The sequence below is a fragment of the Monopterus albus genome, unplaced genomic scaffold, assembly GCF_001952655.1.
Source record: "Monopterus albus unplaced genomic scaffold, M_albus_1.0 scaffold61.1, whole genome shotgun sequence".
NCBI classification, from domain to species: domain Eukaryota; kingdom Metazoa; phylum Chordata; class Actinopteri; order Synbranchiformes; family Synbranchidae; genus Monopterus; species Monopterus albus.
This window is the reverse complement of record NW_018127941.1, coordinates 2,145,095-2,155,366: the sequence shown is the minus strand read 5'-3', so window position 1 is coordinate 2,155,366 and position 10,272 is coordinate 2,145,095. Positions and strand designations below refer to the sequence as shown.

At 39.3% G+C, this 10,272-nt stretch overlaps 1 protein-coding gene across 1 annotated transcript; it reads left to right on the top strand.

The window, feature by feature from the left end:
• The first annotated feature begins 903 nt into the window (after positions 1–903).
• On the top strand, positions 904–7,017 carry LOC109962027 (protein sel-1 homolog 3). The gene is made up of 15 exons (XM_020603358.1): positions 904–1,047; positions 1,147–1,326; positions 2,785–2,907; positions 3,100–3,240; positions 3,370–3,432; positions 3,512–3,688; positions 3,776–3,903; positions 4,274–4,357; positions 4,469–4,550; positions 4,806–4,881; positions 4,971–5,089; positions 5,283–5,404; positions 6,013–6,127; positions 6,347–6,410; positions 6,608–7,017. The coding sequence occupies exons 1-15, from the start codon at positions 904–906 to the stop codon at positions 6,853–6,855; spliced, it is 1,866 nt and encodes a 621-aa protein (XP_020459014.1). The 3' UTR covers positions 6,856–7,017.
• The last annotated feature ends 3,255 nt before the right edge of the window (positions 7,018–10,272 follow it).

Sequence of the window (10,272 nt, the reverse complement as noted above, 5' to 3'; positions counted from 1 at the left end):
GATGCTTTATGTCTTTTTTCTGAAATAAAACGCACACTGATACAATACATGCACAGAGGCCATTATAGCTAGTTTGACTGATTACGTATCTCTGTAGATTTAAGGGCAGTATTCATTATGACGACACTGATGGATTTTTTGGGATTGGAGGAAGTAAATACATACCAGGCATCCATGGTTATTTTGGGCCTGTCAAATACTATCGCTTTGGAACTGAACAGGTAAAGTGTCTACTTACTTACTCTAATCTCAAGTCAAATGTTGTTGTTTTATTGTGGTTAATCCCAGACTGTCATGTTATTCATATGACAGATAAAAAATCCCCTTCACCCCGAGTCAACATTACTGGAACTGGACAGGGTTCATCAGGAGTGTCGGGAAATAAAAGCATTTACAAAAGCTTTTCAGCAAGAAGCAAGTGAGAGTCACCTCCTGTCACCAATCAGCAAAGGTGAAACATTTTTAAGTCTTTTAAAGCAGTGCTGCAACTGTTCTACAGGGATGAACCTTATATACAGTAAATGTAACACCAAGGTTGTATATAGAGCAACTGCACACCTATCAAGTATGGGAAGACCACTGTTGACAAGCTGCTTTTTATGTTTTACTTCAGACATCTGTACCCCTCACGTCATATCACCATGGGGTCAGTTTGACGAGAAGGAGAAAATCTGCACACAAACGTGGTCCTGGGAAACACAACTTAAATACAGTTCACTTTTTCATTTCTTGCAAACCAATAAGGAGAACATTAGAACAGGTGTTATACATTCTTTTATGACATTGACCACAGACTCCATATATAAGGGATGTGTCACACAACTCACACAGCTGTTCCTTTCTGTAGGACATCTGGGGATGAAGGACCTCAGAAGTATTTTATTTCAGGAGGCACTTGGTACAATGTTCCATGCAGCACAAATGAACATCACATCCAAATCAGTAGCTCTACTACAAGAATCCTCCTGCTTTGGGAATCATAAAGCATCTCTCTTGTTGGCCTCCATCCACCTCTCCAACCTGGGACGCTCAGTCAATCAACAACAAGTACAGTCGATGCCTTCCTTACACCTTAAATGCTGCTTTATCACCTGTAACATCGCTTCTGTAATCATGACTGACAATAATGGCTGCTGTGTGTTTCAGGGACATGTCTATAGTCTGATTGGTGCATCAGGTGATAGCCGTTTCGCCCTGATGCATGCGGGATACAAACACACACAGGGAATTGATGGGTTTCCTGAAGACTTGGACATGGCTTATAGTTACTATTCCAATGTGGCAGCACAGAGCAGCATCGATAGGTCCAGGATTCATGAAATTACGGTATGTTTAAGTAACTGAAATAACTGGAAAGTGTAGCAGTGCTCATAGTGGCCCAAAATGAACAGCTAAATGTTTTCTGCTGGTATTTTTGCTCTTGAGACAAATCCCGAGGTGCTGGTAGATGGACTGAGTTACTTTCAGGCAGAAGCAGGCTGGCTGTTTCCGCTTTTTTATGCTGTTAAGTTAACCGGCTGCTGGTTTCACCTTCAGATTGAACAGACAGATCTGTAGGAGTGGATTTGCTTTTACCTTTTAATTCTCGTCAGTGAAGCTGTTTCCAAAAATGTCAAACTGTTACTTTAAAAAATGAAAAAAGAAGAGAAGAGGAATAGAAATAAAACATTGCAATAAATGAATATTAACTGCAAACATTTAATTAGACTTGTATATTAAATGTTCAGACTATATACTCAAATGCACAGTATGTACAGTATAAACAGACAAAAGGTAAATCCATAAGTTAGACATTCACATGCACATGCTCTAGGCACACAAATGCATTTACATGTATACAAACATGCACAAATACAGTATGAGCGTGACAGCAGTAATTTAAAATGTACTTTCTCTAAAATATGATTAATAGAGTGTCTTTTGCTCCAGCCAGTTGGATCAGAGTTGCACAGAGAAAATAGGTGGGTCTTAAATCTTAATTTAAAAATGTGAATCATGGCTCCCTCTTCATCCTGAGGGAGAGAAGAGGGAGCCATGAGGAGTCGCTATGAGAAAAGTCTACTTCAGACTAACTTCATGTTTATTCTTGGGATATTTAAATAAACTAAATAAATTAATAGAAAACCAAAAGAACAGGCAGCCAATGCACTGGGGTATTTTCACTTTTAGCTTAGGTATTTTGACCATCTTGGAAACTTTCTGAGGCCCAGAGTAGAAGATGGCACAGTAATCGAAATGGACTCGGTCTTAATTAAATGCTGTGAAAACCTATTTTCTCTATCAGATTCTTACTATAGGCATCAGAGTCCTACAGGACCACAAAACGCTCTGCCCACGTTAGAACAGTTTTGATTATTTCACACGAGAGATTTCTGTCTGTGCTGTTTTATCTGAGCTGGTCTGATGTGGGTGGGCCTCAGCTGAAACAATGTGAGCATGTCATGTACAGTACTTCTAAACGCCAGTCAAGATTTAACTATATTGAATAGCAGTCAAATGTCAATCACATGTCATCAGACCACACCCACGCAGATGAGTTGAGATTTGGTTAACAAATTTGTTAATAACTTCAAGATAAGAGCACAAAGCAGGAAGTTGAACTTGATGAAGTTGAAACCAGGACAAATTTTTAGTGTATTATCTAACTCAAACTTGTTGCATATGGGGTCATGGAACACTTGTCGAAGTAATAGAACGGCGTTGCTTTGTTGTAGTAGCATTATCAGTCATAGTAGCAGTAGTAATAGATAACTATATCAATGCTTCTGTTTGTCTCTTCTAAAGCAATACACACCTGAACACATTTATTTAAACAACAAAGAAGATTTAGACCGCCTGACACATGAGGCGAATGAAGTCTATCCATATCTGAAAATGCAAGCAGAGAGAGGACACATAGAATATCAGGTACTGTATATGTGATATACAAAACATTTGACTGTTTGTGAAAATGTACCACACAAACATGGACTGTGTGAGTATGTTTCTATTAGGAAGATGTATAAAACTGTTCCCTATTCTACTTGCATTTCTCCTTTGTGGTCAGTAGACAGCAGTCAGTTTTCAGGCTAATAAAAACTTCACAACTATTATCTTTAGAAACGCCTGGGATCAGCGCTTTACTGGGGACATAGAGGAATCGCGAAAGACATAGCGAGTGCAGTGAAGTGGCTTGAGAGAAGCGCTATGCAAATGAATGATCCCACAGCAATGTATGACTACTCCATCCTATTGATGAAGGTGCTGTAACAGTATAAAGTCTCAACCTAGTTTACAATCAGATTGAACACTGCATATATGTGTGTGTGTGTGTGTGTTTGCCTGTGTTTTGACAGTTATTGATTCACTGATTGATGTTGATTCCTTCAGGGTCAGGGAGTGAAACAAAACTACACCCGAGGTTTACGGCTACTGAAGAAAGCCGCAGTGATGGTACGTGTGTAGTAATCAATCTGTCTGTTTAAAGTATGTACCTGCACTATGATTACAGGTGTCTGTTTCTTTGCTTTAGGGTTCAGTTGACGCCTTGAATGGTTTAGGCTGGTACCATGGAAGTATATTAAATGATCACAAACATGCAATGAAATACTTTGAACAAGCTGCGCTAAATGGGAGCGCTGATGGTATGTTTAACCTGGGAATTTATCACCTCAATGGGAAAAACCCGGAAAACCCACAGAAGAATGAGGTTTGAGTCTCACATGCTGTCTGAATACTGTTTTATTACTAATGTGGTATGATCACTGAGTTAATATATATTCTACATGATTCACAGACGGCTGCATTCCAGCAGTTTTTGAATGCATCACGCTCTGGTCATGTATCTGCATCAGTGGAGGCAGCTTGGTACCTTTCGACAGGAAACCTGGAAGGGGTGTCTCAGGATGTGGAGAGGGCTGTGATGTAAGAGGCTTTCATTAGCTCGGTGAAGAAAGCTTTGTTATGGGCTGTTGCACTGTAGCCTGCAGCTCAGTGGCATCTAATTTCAATGACAGTGGCTAATTCAAGGTCAGAACCTAGTATTTGCATATCTAAAAATAAGAACCACTGTCACTGCCTTATTGTCTGGCACGGAGAGCGATTCTGTTTACCACTGTTCTTGTGGTATCTTATGAATGTAAAGAAGCTCCTGCTGCAGCTGGAGATGCTGTTTTTAGAATGACCTCAACAAATCAGAAACTATTTTTAGAGCACGAAAGCATATTTTCCATTTACTGTATGTAGAGTAAATTATATTCCATAATTCATCAGCCCTCCTTTATCTTCTGTGCAGAATGCTAAAAAAGGTCTGCGATCAAAACGGACACCTTGGATTTATGATCAGAGAGGCTCTTCAGGCCTACCTCCAGGGCTCTTGGTAGGAACATTCTTTTCAAGTACTTGTCAACTGTGCTCATTTGATCATTTCCTCTGGTCTTCACTGTCATAACTATTCATCTTCACACCAGTTTTATTGTGTTGCCAATAGGCAGGGAGCATTTGTGAAGTATGTCTTGGCAGCTGAAACTGGTCTGGGTTTGGCTCAGAGCAATGCTGCATATCTTTGTCAGGTACTATATGGTATTGTTTTGGTTTTATCCCTTTGTGTCTGTCCTTAGACCAAACATCACCTGTCCTTTCAGTTTCATTTTACGCACACTTCTGAAATCAGTGTCTCATGGTTGCAGTTTTGAAGCCAATTTGAATTTTGAATTCAAGTAGTAAAAGAAGAAAACAAATTTGGAGGGAAATTGTCGGCTGTTAAGAACATAACCTTCATCGCTGCTCTGCTTATTTTCACCCTGCACTCATTTTCTCAAATGCAGGAACTGAATCTCAGTTATGATTGTCAGTGGAGATATCATTACTACTCTATATTAAACTATGATCCCCATCCGTCTGGTGAGTTCCTCTCTTTTAATTTTGCTCTCACCTCTCCTTCTCCCTGTCAATCTGCTCGATGAACAGCAAGTATCTATCTTCTTTTATAGCCCTTCTGCAAATGGGAGACCACTACTATTATTCCTCCAGCATGCAAGAAGACTCATTATCCTTGGTCGGTCAGGCCGTATCAATGTATAGCAGAGCGGCTCTAGCGGGCAGCCCTCAGGTGACAGATTTACTTGGGCTGTAATCTCATCTCTCTATGATAAACTTAATTAAACTTCCACAAGCTCAGGCTCACTGCAATAAAAACAACAAACACAATTATACAGTGTTATTATTTGGAGACTGTCTCAGTGAATAACCCATCAGCCCCACATTATAATTTTATTCCTTTATTTATTTACACCGACTCACAGGGAATGTACAACTTGGTTGTTTTGGCTCAACAAGGGCACGTTCTTCCAAGAAGCGTCCAAGGCTTGTTTAATGTATCACGTTATGATCAGACAGACGTGCTGGTGGAGAAGATCTTAAAAAGGTGCCTTTTTAATTTATAATTTTAAAAATCACAATATTTTTTGGGTGATCAGTGTTTGAGCATATGCAGCAAACCAAGGCTACTTACTGATTAGTAGTTATTAGCCATATAGGCTAATGTGCTTCTACTGCAAAAATATGTAGGTCTGATATTTGATATTGTTGATGTAAATGATTTAGGATTTTTTTGTTTTTGAGGAACAGTTGGGTATTTTGGCTAAATACCAAATAATATATCATGCTGAGGGAAGATTGTCTATCTGTTAAATAGCTAACCAGCCAGTTAGCTTAGCATGCAGACTAACTAGCTTTTATCAGTACCATCATATTTACTCTGTTTACAGGAAAGTGGCAACAATCTTCTCTTCTGATTCTTGGCAAGAAAGTGAATGTGTCCCACAATGCCAAATGCCTTTAAGGCCAAGTCCTTTCCAGCTACTGTTAGCAGTTATTAATGCTAAACACTTACACCCCTTACACTACTACTCATTGACATCATTCTTATTATTTTAATGACATGCATCTACTGTTATGTTAATAAATAAAAGTATTATTGCTTGATATTACTATTAAAATGTGTAACACAGTTTACATTGTTTATCTCTTAAGATGTGTAAAGTCTGAGGGTGCAGACGCAGTAACACCCTGTTCTTTAGCTCTACTTGGAGTCCAGATGGGAAAAGCCTGGAGGAGAATGACTCAGAATGGTGCACAGCTCCTCTTGGTAAGCATAACGCTGTCAAAAAACACCACACTGTAAGCTGCACTCTTACAGCACATTATCCTCTTCATTTGACAATTTGATCTACCTTTAATTATTGAAAGTGTGAGAATGTAAATTTGTCTTTCATCATGAATAACACATTCGAGCCACTATAGACTGCACTTTTTGGGAAACAAAATGTGTTCATTTATTTAAATCATTCTTCTTGTTTCTCTGCAGGTGTATGCATCTCTTCTTTCTCTCTGTGTCGTGATTGTTATAATGCCATTGCAGAACAGTCTCGGTAAGTAATTTGGCTACTCACTAGTGCACCCACATCCACATATTTACCAGAAGATGGCGCAATTTCCCCACATATTGGACTCTTCCCACTTGTTCTGACCTGTACCTTAAAAGAAAATCATGAAAACAATTCATGTAATCCTGCTTCTTTTGGCATGAAAAGTGTCCTTACCATCTACTATATGCAAATTAACACAGAACAACAGGTTGCCAGTCACCGTGAGGCTCAACTGAATGCAAGGGCATCATCTGCCAGCCAAGATGGTGTCAACTTGAACAGAGAGCAAGATGGCATCGTGGGAGGAACCTACAGAAGGACAGGAACTCTATGGCTTACCATACTGAATGAAGAGCAGTGGCTACGGCAGACCAGTGATTTGGCTGTGACACTGTCGGGTGTGTGCCTGTGTGCTTTCTGGACCACACTCCTCTATCACCTCCTGTGACATATAATACCCACCACAGTGATCCAACAGCCACAGTAAAAGCCCCACACACTACATACTGTAAGACCACACATTTAGAGGATGAGCTACAGCACTATTCATAGTGTGTTCAGAGACATGTGACTCTTTTTAAGACAGGAGGAGAGAAGTGCTGATCAGAGTGGACATTTGGTACTATATGAGATTGTTCAGATCATTTTTCATCAGTAACCAATTCTGCATTGCATTGTGTTTGCAGAAAATAAAATATTTATCATGCAGTTCGTTTAATTAATACTGAATCCCACCTGTAGTATGTGTCTTGAGGATGTGGTGCCGACAAGCAAATGAAGCATCTGTTATGCAATAGAAGTCCAATAAAAATATTTCTTGGATAAATTAGTAATTTATCTTTTGAAGTGTAGCACAGTTAAAAACTGGAAACTATTCTGATGGCTGCACATTTAAACGCATAAAGCCCCAGCCACAGCCTCAGTGAAGGATGTGCAGGGAGATGTGCTGGAAGCTGTGCTCTAATAGGTGAGCTATTAAGGGTTGTTCCTGGCCCTATCAGTAACATAGAGATGATAAGTGTCTCACCAGAGACTGGACATTCAACAACAACATGCAGGGCTCTTAAACATTTTGTCCAAGACCGGAGCAATGGAATATCCCAGGTTATTGATTTAGTTCCTGGCTTGGCAGGTGCTCCTAGTCAATACAGATAAGAATAAGGAAATAACAGGTTTAGCCAGCCCTAACGGTGCCAACAACAAGAAAAATGCACCTTTAGAGCCACCGCTGGGGATTTATTCCAAAAGCAGTGTCTCTCTGTGCTGCTGTTGTCACTGAGTTCATTAAGATAACATAATGGGGACTACTATTCTTTGAGGTATTTTGTTTTTATGGCTGGAAACACATACAAGGAACAGACACTGTTACTCAGTTCTTAACAGTTATTTACAGCTCTGGGTGACTGTTGTGATGATGTGCAGTTTATAGCAGTGAGTGCTGCTGCCTGGTAGTTATGGAGCTATCATTAGTCAAATAAGGAGTTTAACAGTGTAAACAACACTGTGTGGAGCTCTGACAGCTTAGGCTGAAGTCTGTGTATAATTTGGGGTAGGACTAATTATCTCTGTCTTCCTTTTTTATGTCATCTGTCTTTTCAGGGCCAGGCCACCAAAACATTGCATATGTTATCACATGTACTGTAGTAATCTCTGCTTTCTCTAATCTATGTATTCTTACTGCTTGTCATGACCCTGATGCATGATATTCTAAAGAAAAACTTATAAAACCACAACTGAACAATCTCAGTTTAGAAGAGGAAATGTACATTATAATCTGATTCAATGTTTGTCACTAAAGCTGTACGTCAAAGCTGTCAGTTTGACAAATATCAATGATGTTACCTAAAATAAAATGAATTGCCAGCACAGAAATCTTTCAGGTATATAAAAACAGGCTCAAAATCCAGTTACCCTTAGTTGTGCAGTCCCAGACGTGCATCAGCAAATAGAAAATCTAATACTGCATTTAATTCTTCCATACCATATTATACTGTACATGCAATGAATTTTGAGATTCTGCTAAATCTCAGTAAAACTTTTATTTACAACAAATCTGTACAAACAAATTGTCATCTGCACAAATAATTCATCTGATTTAAACATATATAGTGCAAAGTCTGCATTTTCCATTTGATTGTTTAATGAGTTGATAACATGCTGATTAATGCAACCTTGGACTGTCCTGCAGTTCATGGTAAACAGAAGCTTGACCAGCATGGCCACCTGTGTCTTAGCTGTGTCATTCACACTGTTCATTCTTTTACAGGCCAAATTCAGGAGACTGTTCATTCTTTTACAGGCAAAATTCAGGAGAAACGCATGCTGAACCCTATGAAATATCTGATTAACATGGAGGGATTAAAAAAATGTTAACCAGTAGAAATTACTGTTAAAAAAAGCATAATATTTGATTTGGACAGTACATGTTTCAAAATCCTGTGGTTTCAAACCAGTTGGCATGAGCACAAAATGTCACAAATGTCAACTTCCCACAGCTGTAGAGAGCAATTTTAGTCACTGTAATTGTCAGTTAAAGAGTTTGATCATACTGTGTGTGGCCATCTAATTTCCTGTCACTTCTTTTCAAATGGCTACTGTAACCTGAAACAGAAATACACATACGTCAGTAAGACTGTCAGGTTCCGCAGTGGTGTGGTTTCTACAGAAGCCTTATGGACTGGATGCAGAAACAGCAATGGCTAAGTCAGTATTTTGGTGATTTAATTACCATATGGGGACAGTTTCCACCTACTGACCACCTACCACATCTGCTCTCAAGAACTGGAGAACAACAATGGTAAGAAAAGGAAATTACTGTACATGCGGCCCTTCTCAGTTGTTACAGGCCAAAACTAGCCTGTGTGCACATGCAACCTTAGCTGGACTTTAGCAAGATCTGTATCTAGCAGCCTGGTGAACAACTGATAAAGGAAATAAAAATTAAATGAGCTGCTAAGACTATTATAACATTATAAATTCCATGAAGCATAATACTGTAGTAATAGACTCTATCAGCTTTAGTATTCAATAAACTGGCAAGTGAATATATACACTGCCAAAAATAGTTTTAGTGAGGGCCTGTAATGGTGTAATGTCAACTGCATGACCTTGACAATGGAATGGTTTTAAAAAGTGTAATCATAGTACTGGGCACAACACACTAACCAAAACAATCAATCTGGCCATAGTTATTCAGTGTGAAGAGAGACATTGTTGTGTTTCCATTACTTCAGGGAACATTGCACTGACTTACATTAATTTTGTGGAGACTTACCCTCAAACTAAGTCATCACTCTAAAATATAATGACCTGTGTTTGGGGGCTTGCTTTTTGTCCTCATGAGGATGTCCAATTCCCACAGTGTGACTCCATAAACAGGTTTATGTCCCCACATAATAGCGTGTGTCCCCAGCCCTAACCCTTACCCTATGCCTAACCTAAACCTAGTCCTAACCTGATCCCTAAAACAAAGTCTTAACCCTCAAAAAAGTGTTTCACAAAGTCAGGACCAGCTAAAATGCCATCACTCTGTAGCAAAAAAAAAACCAACAACAAGTATGTAGCAAGTAAGGGAACACACACACACACACACACACACACACACACACACACACACACACACACACACACGTATTAACAATAATAGACATATTTGGCCACTGGCACCCAGGGAGCCTGACCAGTGGTCCTTTGTCTTGGTTGACCAGAGGGCGAGGCTCCTGGTGGGATGAATTCCACAAATCTAAAATATGTCTGTAAATGTAGCACTTGAATGTGAGTGAATGAACAAAAGCACAATGTGAAAAAAGTCAGGAATGTTATCAGGGTTTGTGATGCTTTTAGTATCAACAGTTTAAAATGCTAC